General features: G+C 35.8%; 1 protein-coding gene across 2 annotated transcripts in view; it reads right to left on the reverse strand.

Moving 5' to 3' along the window:
• Nucleotides 1-269: 269 nt before the first annotated feature.
• The window catches only part of KLHL8 (kelch like family member 8), a 28,438-nt gene continuing 13,604 nt past the window's right edge, over nucleotides 270-15,103 (reverse strand). The window contains exons 4-9 of one of the 2 annotated variants that reach the window (XM_082838947.1): nucleotides 12,903-13,046; nucleotides 11,862-11,973; nucleotides 7,791-7,959; nucleotides 7,407-7,566; nucleotides 3,257-3,458; nucleotides 270-3,040 (exon numbers count right to left, since the gene is read on the reverse strand). In XM_082838947.1, coding sequence (XP_082695073.1) covers nucleotides 2,917-3,040; nucleotides 3,257-3,458; nucleotides 7,407-7,566; nucleotides 7,791-7,959; nucleotides 11,862-11,973; nucleotides 12,903-13,046 — 911 coding nt within the window. In that variant the 3' untranslated portion in view covers nucleotides 270-2,916. The remainder of the gene's footprint in view (nucleotides 3,041-3,256; nucleotides 3,459-7,406; nucleotides 7,567-7,790; nucleotides 7,960-11,861; nucleotides 11,974-12,902; nucleotides 13,047-15,103) is intronic. The other variant, XM_082838948.1, reaches the window with a different exon arrangement.

The following is a 15,103-nucleotide window of genomic DNA, read 5'->3' on the forward strand; positions in this document are numbered from 1 at the left end:
ATGACACCCCAATATAATTTCTTTAGAAGTCTGATACGAGAAACCACAGAAAACATTCTTAACCAATAAGACATGAATTAGATTCTAAATGCATTTTCTATGATATAAGACATGGAGAAAAAAGAAACAAAACTCTCAAGTGTACCATTTGCAAGAGTAGTTTCTGCAATTTCAACAATCTCTTATCTAGGCATTTAACAGCACTGTAAGTTTAAAATGCATTTAGGAATTAAGAGAATGAATAATACTCCTTAGAGTACACAGTTTATTCAAACATTTAAAAATAAATTAGTTACACAGAATATAGTGAAATTAGTCAAAAACAGTATCAAGTAATTTGTTTTTAAAGTGGCAGTACAACACAGTAAAAGCAGTGGCTTTAATAACTATTCAGGAGAATCACACAGAAGCAACTAGAAATACTTTTCAAAGAAATATGCAAATTTTTACTTTTTCTTTTTTCCATTTATAATTTAGAATTTTAGCTCTACTTTATGTCTTTTTGGTAGGTGATCTTAACATCTGAGGTTAAAGGGACAGGCCTCACAATTAAGTAGCCATCTTCTTTGAATATTTCATCCTTCTGTTCCTGTGAATATAATCACCTTTCAGTTGCATGATTCCTTCAGCCTGATTCACATTTCATATCTCAAAGAATATGTTTCTAATAAAGAGACGGTGCATATTGACTCTACTATTAATCTTTTCATACCATTGTCAGGTCCTTCAAGGCTGTGCTTCTGACTACCCACACATGATGTAACAGCCAGCCACATGTTCCATTTACTTCACTTTACTTCCCTTATGAGTAGTTCATATTTTATAGGTAGCTAGGGTACCAACTTAGTAATGTTAGATGACTACTGTATAGATAAAACCAGTAATGGAAATGTAACACCTTCATGTTCCTCAATGCTATACACATGACAAAGGCAGAAATATGTTAAAGAAAAAAACATTTTAAATAATCTTAGAAAGAATAAAAGATCCCCTCCCCCACAAAAATACATGTAACACACTAGTAACCATACCTAGACAAGCATTATAATACAAGAACTCCATTAGACATAAGAAATAGCTGAAGCCAGGTTTTGAGCCTTATTCTCCACATCCAGCCAGTTGTAGCCAGTCCACTGAGTGCTACGGAGTTAAATGCTTTTGGGATTGACTGAAATACGGTTACAATTGTACAAGAGAACACTGGTTCAGATCCAGCAATGACTTATGGACTTGCCCACAGGCTGAGAGCAAAAAACTGGGACATTTAAATCTGCTTCACGATAGACCTTTATCTGCTAGCTGAGCCCACTTACAATTTTTTCTTCTTATTATTTTGATCTAATATATCCAAGGCACTGGCTTTTGGAATGTGGCCTTCTGCCTTACTGTACTGACAAGCCTAGGTTGCCATTTAATAAGGACCATCACAGCTACTAGGCAATGAGCTTCAGGGCTGGACAGATGGGAGTAGTGTTCTTCACTGCCCCAGCTTCCTTGTGAACAAGATGACTGACAGCAGTAAACTATACTAAATTCTAAGGCATGACTAAAGGAAAATTTAGGAAGTCCTAAAAGAGAGGTACCAAACTTGCACTGCAAATACAAAATATAATATTTTAATATTCTTCATAAATATTTATAAAAATATATAACACATATAACAAATAAGCCACTTTATAATGCTGCTAAAACCATGAAGAGCTGTTAGATCAGTAGATATATCAATATCCTGGGCTTTAAAGTAATCTAAAGAAATATTTTCAATTAAAGTTCAATAAATATACTGGAGAGAATTAAATATTACAGGAAAAACAGTTTCAATCTTTCTGTTTTTACAATATCTTTTATTGGTAATGATGGACTTGAAGTATTCAACAGTTCAACTACAATCTATAAAGGGTTTTTGTAAAAATGCATTCATTTACTGAAAATAAATAAATCCAGACTCTGTACAGTTTAGAAAAACTATGATGGTGGCAAATAACAAAATAGAAAGATAATAAATCTTGGGTTCAAAATGAAATGACTAAATCAAAGAAGAGTGTTAAACATATTTTTGGAGTCTCCTCATTAGGGAGTCATGTAATGGACACCATTCCCTCTCAAGGCTCTCAAATGGGCACTAGAATAATGTCGACTTTAAAGCCTTCTTCTCTAATATCCCCCCTGGTTCAATTTTTGATTATGAAACAAATCCTTTCGGCATGCAATGAAAAAATAAAACTGCAGATTCGTTCAGAGGGAATTAGTTCAGTTAGATCTTTTGGTGTCCTAACAATTCAAACTGAAATTAAGGGCTTCCCACAGCATTCCTATAAGCTTCTGAAAACACAACTAAAGGGCACTCAGAAAGATGAAACATTTTTCCTATTTCTGTAATAGCCAAGGAATTGAAAACTCAACACCTAGAAAAAGCAAGGCATAAATTCATCAGCACCAAATAGAAAAGATCTTCAAATGGAGCAGGTCTGTTATGTGTCCTGATATCCTTGTGTTGATGAATAGGTTCCAATCTCCCCTCTAGGAAAAATCCACTGCCTAAGGTTAACACCTTTAGGCAAAAGGTAAAGCTCAGCAAATGACTTCATTTTACATTTTGATTCATACACACTTTTTTAAAAAAGGAATTTCAAGGTTTTGGCACTCCTTTAAACACTTTTTTTTTGGAGGAGAGATGGTTTCAGGTTAGAGTGTCTTCCTTCCCTACTTCATTATTTGTTAAAGTGGGAAGTATGAACTTTATTACTAGTAGTTTCAGCTACCATTTCAAAAGTTGCACTTAGTCACAATACAACAGTTTACATCTAAATGAGACTCTAGTAGTAGTTAAAATTGTTCAAAGGTGGCCATTACAAAATACTGGTAGTCTTTCTTGCCTATCAGATGTTATTAAATTGTTGGTGGCTGGAGTTCAAGTCACATACAGTCAACCACATTACTGGATCCATGACCTACATCTCGAATTTGGCTAGTTAAACAGGCACACACAGCTACACCTGCTCCAGCTCTGCAGTGAGACACAGATCCAACAAGCTCCCACCTGAAAAGATAGAGGAGAAAGGATGTTATCTTAAAACAAATCATGATTTACTTTACTCAAAAGACAAAACAAAAAAATCCCTATTATGGGACTGGTTTTGAAAGATAGTAAGCTATCCCCAAAGTTTTCTATTAACTACATGTAGCAGCATTTTAGCACTCCGGAATAATCTGTTACTGGAAGATCCCATTAAAGTGTAAAGGAAATAAAAATTACCTATTCAGCACTGGATCAAATGCTTCTACTGTATTTAAGTATGCATTGCCATTATGACCACCAACTGCAAAGATTTTGCCCATCACTGTTGCGATCCCCACTCCACCCCTGGGAGTGGTAAGGGCTGCTACATAATCCCACTTGTTGCTTCGAGGATCATACCGCTCAACTGAACTCAGAGGAGAATTATCATCAAAACCACCTATATAAAGAAAGATTTTTAAAATAGCATTATGTTTCATAGAAATTAACCATTAAATTTCAATTCAATAGCTTCTACAAACCAATCTTTTCAAAACATTTTAGAAAACCCCAACATCTATCACTACTACCAACTCCTATTATACATTTACTACAATTCAAGATAATTTAAATAGTATTTTCCTCAATATTAGGATTAAAAATCTTAAAGTGAGAAAAACTAAAGTCCCTATATTTAAGCAGATAATTTAGGAGAAAAAAAACCCACGGACATTCATATAATTTTCCTAGCTTCCTAGAGACAAGCAAGAAAGTACTGAGATTCCTTCTCTTTGTGTGTACATGCATATATTAGATTTTTAAACAGTAAGAAGGCTTGAGAAGAGAATAAACTACACTAAGTCACTTGACTCATTTAGATATGTCAAAGTTTTCCAACTGTTTCCCTTAGTACTATAATTGTAATCATAATTACAGAGATGGTGGACTATGACTGAATTCTTACCAATTTTTGCCAAAACTACATCTTCATGCTCCCTATTCTAGATGACGACAGTCCTCTCTACAGATCATCTTAACAATGTTACTTATTATGTTCCTGATTGTTAAACACAGAGACTGCTATTTTAACAGTGCTCTTTCCTTTAAAAATATATGTGTCTCTTTTTAGGCTCCACCTCAGTCTACATGAGTAATAGGTCTCCCTGATGACTAAGCCTATTTTCCTGAGGACAGAAGTGTTGATATTATGACAGTCTATTTAGAAACAAGGTCAGGTTAAAAAAAAAAAATCAACAAAGTTAACTTCTCTAATGGGTTTAATTTTATTAAATCAATTGAGGTAAAATTCACTGATCGGGAGTTCCCTGGTGGTGCAGTGGTTAAGAATCCGCCTGCCAATGCAGGGGACACAGGTTCGAGCCCTGGTCCGGGAAGAACCCACATGCCGTGGAGCAACTAAGCCCGTGAGTCACAACTACTGAGCCTGCACTCTAGAGCCCGCGAGCCGCAACTACTGAGCCCATGCACCACAACTACTGAAGCCCATGCGCCTAGAGCCTGTGCTCCACAAGAAAAGAAGCCACAGCACTGAGAAGCCCGCGCACCACAACAAAGAGTAGCCCCCGCTAGACACAACTAGCGAAAGCCCGCGCACAGCAACAAAGAATCAATGCAGCCAAGAATTAATTAATTAAAAAATAAAATTCACTGATCTTAGTTCATAATTCAGTGACTTTTAACAAATGTAATAGTGTTATCACCACCACAACCATGATAAAAAACATTTTTTCACTGTAACAAAGGCTCTACTTTTAATTATTGCTAATGCTAATGTAGAAGAGATTAAGTTTTTAATACAGGGTAGTTATATTTTTCACGGCCCTCTTTTTCATGGGCTCCCTATCATTTCCCTAGCTAATGCATATAAATTTTGAACAAAGAACTCAAAGCAGAGGAACAGAAAAGGGAGGATGCAATTAGCTTCCTGTACATACAGTTACCTTCAAAGTTTTCTTATTCAAATCAGTTGTACCTGTTTTAAGTAGAACTTGAATGACAAGAGGGTTTTTATTTTAAGGTTCTACCTGAGTCAGTCTTATTTTTACCATGTCTGTTCTACTATAAGTGCCCAGAAGATTTAAGAAGTAACAGCAACAATGATACTCCTGTTGAGATATAACATATGTCAATGCCTGTGCTAGATAGGGAGCTGAGAGAGGTAGCAATGGTTTAAGTGTAAGAACTCTGGGTTCTCACAGACCCTGCTTCAAATTCCAGCCTTGTCAACTTATTTAGGCCTGTGACTATATTATTCACTCTCTCAGTCTCTCACTACCTCAAAGAGCTGCTGTGAAAATTATGTTATTTCTTTTCTTCAATACACATAAGCACTGAAATACTCAGTATTACTTCTATTACTTGTAGATGTTTAAGTGCTAACAATATCCCACTCTCTTATCAAGAACTCTTTTAAGTTTTTTTTTTAACATCTTTATTGGAATATAATTGCTTTACAATGGTGTGTTAGTTTCTGCTTTATAACAAAGTGAATCAGTTATACCTATGCATATATTCCCATATCACTTCCCTCTTGCATCTCCCTCCCTCCCACCCTCCCTATCCCACCCCTCCAGGTGGTCACAAAGCACCGAGCTGATCTCCCTGTGCCATGCGGCTACTTCCCACTAGCTAGCTATTTTACGTTTGGTAGTGTATATACACCCATGCCACACTCTCACTTTGTCACAGCTTACCCTTCTCCCTCCCCGTATCAAGCCCATTCTCTAGTAGGTCTGTGTCTTTATTCCTGTCTTGACCCTAGGTTCTTCATGACTTTTTTTTTTTTTTTCCCTTAGATTCCATATATATGTGTTAGCATACGGTATTTCTTTTTCTCTGACTTACTTCACTCTGTATGACAGACTCTAGGTCCATCCACCTCACTACAAATAACTCAATTTCGTTTCTTTTTATGGCTGGGTAATATTCCATTGTATATATGTGCCACATCTTCTTTATCCATTCATCTGTTGATGGACACTTAGGTTGCTTCCATGTCCTGGCTATTGTAAATAGAGCTGCAATGAACACTGTGGTACATGATTCTTTTTGAATTATGGTTTTCTCAGGGCATACGCCCAGTAGTGGGATTGCTGGGTCATATGGTAGTTCTATTTTTAGTTCTTTAAGGAACCTCCATACTGTTCTCCATAGTGGCTGTATCAATTTACATTCCCACCAACAGTGTATGAGGGTTCCCTTTTCTCCACACCCTCTCCAGCATTTATTGTTTGTAGATGTTTTGATGATGGCCATTCTGACCATCATGATGATATGAGATGATATCTCATTGTAGTTTTGATTTGCATTTCTCTAATGATTAATGACATTGAGCATTCTTTCATGTGTTTGTTGGCAATCTGTATATCTTCTTTGGAGAGAAGTCTATTCAGGTCTTCTGCCCACTTTTTGATTGGGTTGTTTGTTTTTTTGAGATTGAGCCGCATGAGCTGCTTGTAAATTTTGGAGATTAATCCTTTGTCAGTTGCTTCATTTGCAAATATTTTCTCACATTCTGAAGGTTGTCTTTCGGTCTTGTTTATGGTTTCCTTTGCTGTGCAAAAGCTTTAAAGTTTCATTAGGTCTCATTTGTTTATTTTTGCTTTTATTTCCATTTCTCTAGGAGGTGGGTCAAAAAGGATCTTCCTGTGATTTATGTCATGGAGTGTTCTGCCTATGTTTCCCTCTAAGAGTTTAATAGTGTCTGGCCTTACATTTAGGTCTTTAATCCATTTTGAATTTATTTTTGTGTATGGTGTTAGGGAGCGTTCTAATTTCATTCTTTTACATGTAGCTGTCCAGTTTTCCCAGCACCACTTATTGAAGAGGCTGTCTTTTCTCCACTGTATATTCTTGCCTCCTTTATCAAAGATAAGGTGACCATATGTGTGTAGATTTATCTCTGGGCTTTCTATTCTGTTCCATTGATCTGTATTTCTATTTTTGTGCCAGTACCATACTGTCTTGATTACTGTAGCTTTGTAGTATAGTTTGAAGTCTAGGAGCCTGATTCCTCCAGCTCCGTTTTTCCTCCATTTTTCTTTCTCAAGATTGCTTTGGCTATTCCCCTCCAACTCTATTATACAGTAAGTCAAAAGGCAATACAGAGACACTAACTGCCATCATGCATATGCAATACCTATTGGTTTGCTTAGTCAACACAATTCCCTTGAAATGAAGACAAGAAAAGTAAAGTAAAAATACAGAGGTAGAGTTTTAAACATGAAAGATGAAGATGTAAACAAAGAAGCTTGAATATGAATCTTAAGAATTCAAAAGCAAATCTTAGGACTGATTCCACTTGGGCCTAAATGCAATGTAAATTTGTGTCACTGACACTATCATTGTATGTCCTGTAAAAAATTAAACTAGAGAAATATCCACTCACCAACAACATATAAGCAACCATGGAGCTCACTAACTCCATTGCCTGCTCTTCGCTGACCCATTTCTTTAACTTCTATCCATTTATCGAGATGTGGATCATACCTCTCCACACTAGATAGAGAAGCTACTCCATCATTGCCACCTACTGCATAAACATGGTTCTAAATAAAGAAAGAAAAAAAAACACAAGACATTAGATTTTGAATTGATTTACATGCTGTCCTAATGGTAGACCAGAATGTGCAAGAGAGCAGTATTTCATATAATAAAATCTGGTGTGTAATCAATATCTGCATATTGGAAATATGAATACATCAGACCTTTCCTTATTTGGTTAGGTATGTGACGCAATGCAATCCAGTGAGCAAGCTGCAACATAACTTACCACAAGAGCCACAGAGCCAACTCCTCCACGGGGAGTATTCATTGGTGCCACTGTACTCCACTGATCAGATTCTATGTCATATCTCTCAACATCGTTGAAGCAAGTGTTGTCATCTAACCCTCCAATTGCATAAATTGGGCCTCCCAAGGAGGCCAAGGCAATTCCTCGCCTGCAAAAACAATAAAAGACACTTCAGCATTCCATTTGTTTCCAGAAAAAGGGTAGCAAAATAATTGTGCTAATGTACCCATTTATCACATTAAATGTCAATGTGGCTTTTTCCCGTTATTTTTAGATTTATCAAAGCTTCTGAATAGATGGCTACAGGGTTGCCAAATTGTGCAAGTCTATGTGAACAGTGCCCTCTGGAGTTTTATAATGCATAGCCTACACAGGTTACTTTAAACTTAAATGAAATAATAAAGGAAAACCCAACAAAATACTATAAATGGAGTCCAAAACATTCAGTTAGTAAAACACTCAGTTGCATAATTAAGAGACTGATGAATTGACAGAGATGGTCTACTACAGAGGTCAGAAGTCAATCTCATTACTAAATTCACGTAATTGCAGAGCACATTTTGTTGCAGTGTTTCATTACATCACACAAAAGAACATCAATTTTATATTACAAGCTTTATATCACATTGCTTAACTTCTGAAGGGCATCTATTTATCTTGGAACAGAAGAGACTTAGCCCGTGTTAAAAGCTAATTCATCATAATGGTGACTGAAAAAAAAATTATATCAATTTCTTAAAAAACACACTGCAGCAATCAAAAGTTGAACTATTCTAATCTGTCACTGACCTGGTATATACTTTGGATAATGTGTATTGCTTAAACCTTTACTACCTTGCTTCTTCATCTGTCACCCATTTGAGAAAGCAGTAGACACAACTGATATTAATTTGTCAATATAGGTAATGCACCAAGAACAGTGATTAGCCCATATTCAGTGCTGTGTATTAGCTATTATTATTTCTGGAGAGAACTGCTGCTCTACTGAGATTATAACTCTCAGTTTACCAAAAGAGTATCCTAGGAAAGAATTCTTAAGGATAATGTTGTCATTCATTTTGTGTCCTTAACTTCTTTTCCCTTGAGCATAAAGCAATGACTTACAAAATACTGTGGTTATAAAAACTTTCAGGTGTGGGTGAACACATGCGTGTACACGCTAGAATATACGAGTGTTATATCGTGGCAGAAGTGAGTATACCATATAATTCCCCCCTCCCTCCACTCCCTAAATCACAAGACCATAAGACACTATTGATTATTTCTTACTCCTCAAAACTCTCTTGATTTTTGTGACATCACATGTTTGAGTTTCCTCCTCCATTACATCTCTGGCTGGTACTTTTCAGCTTCCTTTACCAGTGCCTTCTTCTCTATTCTGTCACTGAATTATGAAGTTCCCTAAGGCCTCTTATCACCCTATACTCTCTCTGTAGGCAATTTCATTCTTTCCATAGATTTATAACTCTAATATGTATTTCCAGATATATATACAGCTTCTACTTCAAATCTGTGTGTCTGGATCTTCAACCTTAACTTTAATCTAAGTGAAACTTACTGTCTACCTCCCTGTGCTAGGCAGATTTTAAGATGTCTTCCTCCACAATATTCACCCTCTGGTTTTACTCCTATGATTGTACTACGTTACATGGCAAAGTGGAGATTACCTGAATGAGCTTAATCTAACCACGTAAGCCCTATAAAAGCAGAGAGGTTTCTCCAGCTGGTAGCAGAAGACAGGTCAGAAACTCAAAGAACGTGGTGGATTCTGCAAGTCGCTGCTAGTTTGAAGATTGAGGGGAGCACTTGGAAAGGGCCTCAGAATGGCTTCTAGGAGCTGAGAGTGATCCCTGGCCTACAGCCAGTAAAAACAAGAAACTCAGTCCTTCAATCACAAAGAACTGCATTCTATCAATAACCTAAATGACCTTGGAAGTAGTTTCTTCCCCAGAGCCTCCATTAGAGCCTACAGCCTACACCTTGATTTTGGTCTTGTGGAGCCTAAGTGGAAAACTCAGTTACAGTTCCTGGACTTCTGACCTGTGGAACTGTGAACTAATTAATGGATGTTGTTCTAAGCTTCTAAGTTTGTCATAATTGGTTACACAGCAAGAGAAAACTAATATAACCATTAGAAGACAAACAAAAACTTTATCCTGTACACCGTCTTGTTCTTCCTAATGCAGAAAGTCACACCACTATCTACATCCAGTTGTTTAAGCCAGAAACTTAAGGATCATCTTAGCCTCTTCCTTATTGTTCTTTTTACTTCCCACATCTAATTATTATAAACTCTTGTTGATTGTACACTTCTGAACTCTCTCAAATATGTCCTCTTTCCTCTACCTCAACTTCTACCACTTTAGTCCAAGCCACCGTTATTTCTTCGACTAAAAATATTACAATAACCCTTTTGGTTTCCCAGACTGTTTTCACTCTGGTCTTCCTCAAATACATTCTCCATTTCATAGCAGAGGATCTTTGAAAAGAGAAATCTGATTCTATCACTCCCCTACTATCAAAAAAAAAAACGTGTGTGTATTTCAAAGCGCACCAGATTAAAAAATCTTGGCAAACTTGAAAGGCCCTTATTTTTTGCCTGCTATTTCAGCTGTCTGTTGACACTATCCACCCCCCCCCTTTGATCTGTCAGCCACATGGGACTTCTTTCATGTTCTCTGCTCTCATTCATCTCCAGATTTTCAAAGGCTCTTCATCTCTTTCCATCCACCAACCTTACACCACCCACCAGCCACCACTTAATGAGTCTAAATTCTTTTGTTCCTTCAGACCTTAGGTTAAATGGGACTCCACTCTCAAGCATTCTTTACTTACGCTAGTGCTAGCATTACTACCCTTGTAATTATGTCTTTATTTCTATCTTGCCTTTTAGAATGTAAGCTCTATGGAGGTAGGGACCCTGACTGTCTTATTTATTGCTGTTATCTTCAGCACTTGGTATATCCTGTAATGGGCACTTAACCAGTATTTGCTGAATAAATAAATCAACCCCTAGAGATGCTCTGTTAGGATGATGGGTTTCAATAAAACCATACCTTGAACAAACATCAGTATCCATTTTAGTGAAAAGATGAAAAAGAAAAAGGGGGAAAAACAGAAAACCAGGTATTTAACATATGAATATTATTTTGGAATACACACTGAAACAATGATTTGGGGGGATACAAATTATAAAAACAAATAACCTGAGAAAATAAATGCAGTTCTATTATTTTTTATACAGTTGAAAGCTATTGTAGTGCTCAGAGTATATTTTAGAAGATTAAAGAAATTCAACTGCTATTTTGTTAGACAAGTTTCACTCAATTCTCAGCTAAAAACCAGCTTAGCATGATAAGGAGGCAAGAGTATAAAGATTAAAAATGTACTTAAGGATTTTCTCCCCTATTTTAATTCATGTGTTAGAATTTAAACTGTTTGTAGTTACCATGTAGCATAAATCAAGCCCTACTGAAGTATTAAAATGTCATTTATAGATAAGTAGTGTATTTTAAGGCTAGGTTTTCTCCACTAAGATGCTTTCTCCTCATGAGTGAAAAAAAGGCCAAAAATCTCTTTTCAGCCGAACTCTCTTCACATTTTCATCTAAGTTTTCATACTTCTAACACACAAGAAAACTCAGTTAAAAATACTATGTTAAATTAATCAAGAATAGAAAACTAGATGTCAACGTATCCCCATGTGCAAAATTATCTTCAGTTGAGCACCACTAGTACATAGGAACGCAACTATTTTTGAAACTTTTCTGAAAATTTTAAATTATTTCAAAATAAAAAGTTAAATAAATGCTCAGGTATGAGTCAAAACTATGACAATCATTATCATACTCAAAGACATGATTCTATTCTTAATTCTCAGGAAAATTTTGAAAGTTATAACGAAGCATCACATTGGATGCTTTAACAAAATGTGTTTAGGAAGGTATTTAAAGTTTCTAAAAATGTAGAGTAAAAAATCAGCCCTTTCAGTTATAGGAAGCTTTCTTTATTTTCCACCAACAAATCAAAATAAATGTCCATGCTCATCTACCTCTTTGTGTTCATTGATGCCTTCATCATCCATTTATTATTGAGAGGATCAAACATCTCCATACTACCTAAATGTTCATTTCCATCATGTCCACCCACTGCATACACTTTACCTGTAAAGTAAAGAAGTATTTTCATTTGTTTCCAAGTAAATAAATTTATATATAATCAATATATAATTAAAATAGCACAATAAATTAACTTTCAACAAATATTCTTCTGTTCAACGTTATGATCAAGTCACTTCAGTAGTCAAATGAAAATAAATGTAAGCTTCTGCTTAATAAAATGCCTGAAACACGCTGTTTTACAAGTTATTTAAATGTTCAAACATTATCCTGCCCTTAGGTTTCCCAACTTTTTATTACTTAGTAGATGAAATCACTAATCATCCTTGCAAAGAATGTTTAATAAAATGAAAAAATGCTCTTATATAAAGAAAATATAAAACTCTTAATATATCAAACCTTTTCTAAATGAAACAAATAAAAATTGGAACTATTAACATACCAAAATGGTAACTGTGACTATTTAGGTGTCTGGGTTACGGATGATTTTTGTTTTTTATTAAAATATGTTTTCTTATTTCTCCCCAAAGCATTTATACTTCTATAACTGGAAGAAAAGTGACTTTTTAATTCTCCTAACAATTTATCCATGGTTCTGCAATTAATTCATTTTTAGTAACCAGGTAAAAAACCTCATTTCAATAATAATAATTAGGTATAGAAAAAAGTTAACATATATTTATTATTTGTGTTCAATAAATATTTTTCTTTAGTTTGGTTATTTTGTAAATGTAACTCAGAATAGTTTAACTCCCTTTTCCTTAATACTCATCTCCTGTTAAGCATCCATATGCAAGAGATTGTACACTGAGCATCTATGGGCATAAAGCAAGTAAACATTCACCAAATAATCTGATATATTGAAACATATTTTATAATGTAGGAATTTTCTTATAGAAAGAAATTCTCAAAGTTCAGATATTTAAAAGACCATTGTGGTGACACGATGTGATTTAACACAAAAGCAGACCCACCTTCCACTGAGATTACACCCACATGTCGCCTTCGACTGTTCATTTCTGGTCCAAAGAACCAACTGTTTTTGTTGATAGAATAGCATTCGATACTGCGAAAGGGGTCACCCGATCCACCTCGACCACCTACACAAAATAGCACACCTAAAGGTAAAGCCACAAAATAGAGGTTAAAATCACAGCTCCCTTTTTTTTTTTTTTTAACAGCTAATTTTATTTTTATTTTTTATTTTTTGGCCATACCACATGGCTTGTGGGATGTTAGTTCCCTGACCAGGAATTGAACCCAGGCCCATGGCAGTGAGAGCATGGAGTTCTAACCACTGGACTGCCAGGAAATTCCCCCTAACTAAAAAAAAAAAAAAGATAAATAAGTGTGGAAAAAAACTTACGAACTCAAAATTTTGATTAACAGGAAAAAAAAAATTATTTGGATAGCATTTAACGTCATTATACCACTAAAAATCTAATTTTCTTTTTTTCCCCCTCATTTGAACTTTTCAAAGAATAGAATACATCAGTTATCTCAGCTTGTTAACATTCCACTATAATACGGTTGAGTTCCTCACCCACCCTGAAAAATTGCTCTTGCTAGTAAGGTCATGACAAAATCCAACAAACTCATAAAGTTAATTTCTGACTGAATACAATTACAACATTTGATATACTGATCACCCTAGTTTTTTTGGAAACTCCTTAACTCTTGATTTCCATAATATCAAAGTCTCCTTTTGTCTCCAATCATTTCTCTCTTTTCTGTTTTCTGTTTCATTCTCAGCCTACTTCTCACATACTTCATGCTTACACAGGAAAAGTTCAATCCCTTTACTTAAAATTCCATCTGTATCATAATGCCTTCCAATCTACACTTCTAAGCCACATTTCCACTTGATGTCCCAGAGGCACCTCAAACCCATCATAAAAGATCTCCCTTCCTCACCCACCTAAAGACCTTCGTCCTTCCCTGAGGTATCCTTTCTCTCCCTCGCTATTCCCACAGCCACTGTTAGTTCAGGCCCTCATCAGCTATTACTGCAAAATCTTGTTCTCTCTTATCACTTAGTACTCTTTTGCTTTCAGACTGTCAACTGAATAATCTAATTAAAAGGCTCTTTCAACAGCTTTTCATTACCTGTATCAGTAGTTCTTAAAAATTTTACTGAATGCCACTAAATTGTACATATAAAAATGGTTAAAATGGTGATTTTTATGGTATATGTGTTTTACCACAATTTTTCTTAACAAATCAAAACTTTATTCTGGGGACTTCCCTGGTGGCGCAGTGGTTAAGACTCCATGCTCCCAATGCAGGGGGCCTGGGTTCGAACCCTGGTCAGGGAACTAGATCCCACATGCTGCAACTAAAAGATCCTGCATGCCTCAACAAAGATCCCGTGTGCTACAACTAAGACCCGACTCAGCCAAATTAAAAAAAAGGAAAAAAAAACACCTTTATTCTGATTCAGAATCACCAGAGGAGCTATTTTATAAAACACAGATTGCTGGGCCTGACCCCTCCCCCACCAAGAGTTTGATTCAGTTGGTTTGGGGTAGGTCCAAAATTTTGAATTTTTAAAAACTTCCCAAGTGAATGGTCATGCTGCTGGTCAAGAGGCCACCACTTGCTTCACACTATGAGAACCACTGCTCTACAGGATAAAGCCTTAGTAGAGCATAAAGGCCTTGCATTGTCCAACGTGATTTTCTCCCTGTCTTTCCTTTAATGTTTAAGCTCCTGCATCACCCATATAGTGATCATCCTCAATGTTCTGGTAACAACTTTTGGTAACTCTCATTCATGTAACATACAGTATTGAAATGATCTATTATGCTGATATCTGTCACCAGAGTCTAAGCAAGATTAAGATAGTGTGTTAAGCGTTTATGCACTAATAAAGACGAGTACAGTGCCTGGCGTGTACTAAACATTCAATAAATGTAAAATAAACTGAATACCCTTTTCTCTAACTGGCACCCAGAAAAACATCTATTTATTATTCAAAACTAAGACTGGGGGTTATTTTCCCTATAAAACCTCTGTCCCTTCCAAAGTAAAAATAACCACTCTTTTTGCTTCCCACTATACCTTTTGATTATATCAAAGTACCTTTAATACTTTATGGCATTTACTTATTCATATGTCTATTTCCCTAGATCAGACTGAAAGTTCTCTCAAAATAGGAACGGCTGTAGTCTATTTG

Source organism: Leucopleurus acutus, assembly GCF_964270905.1.
Source record: "Leucopleurus acutus genome assembly, chromosome: 4".
NCBI classification, from domain to species: Eukaryota; Metazoa; Chordata; class Mammalia; order Artiodactyla; family Delphinidae; genus Leucopleurus; species Leucopleurus acutus.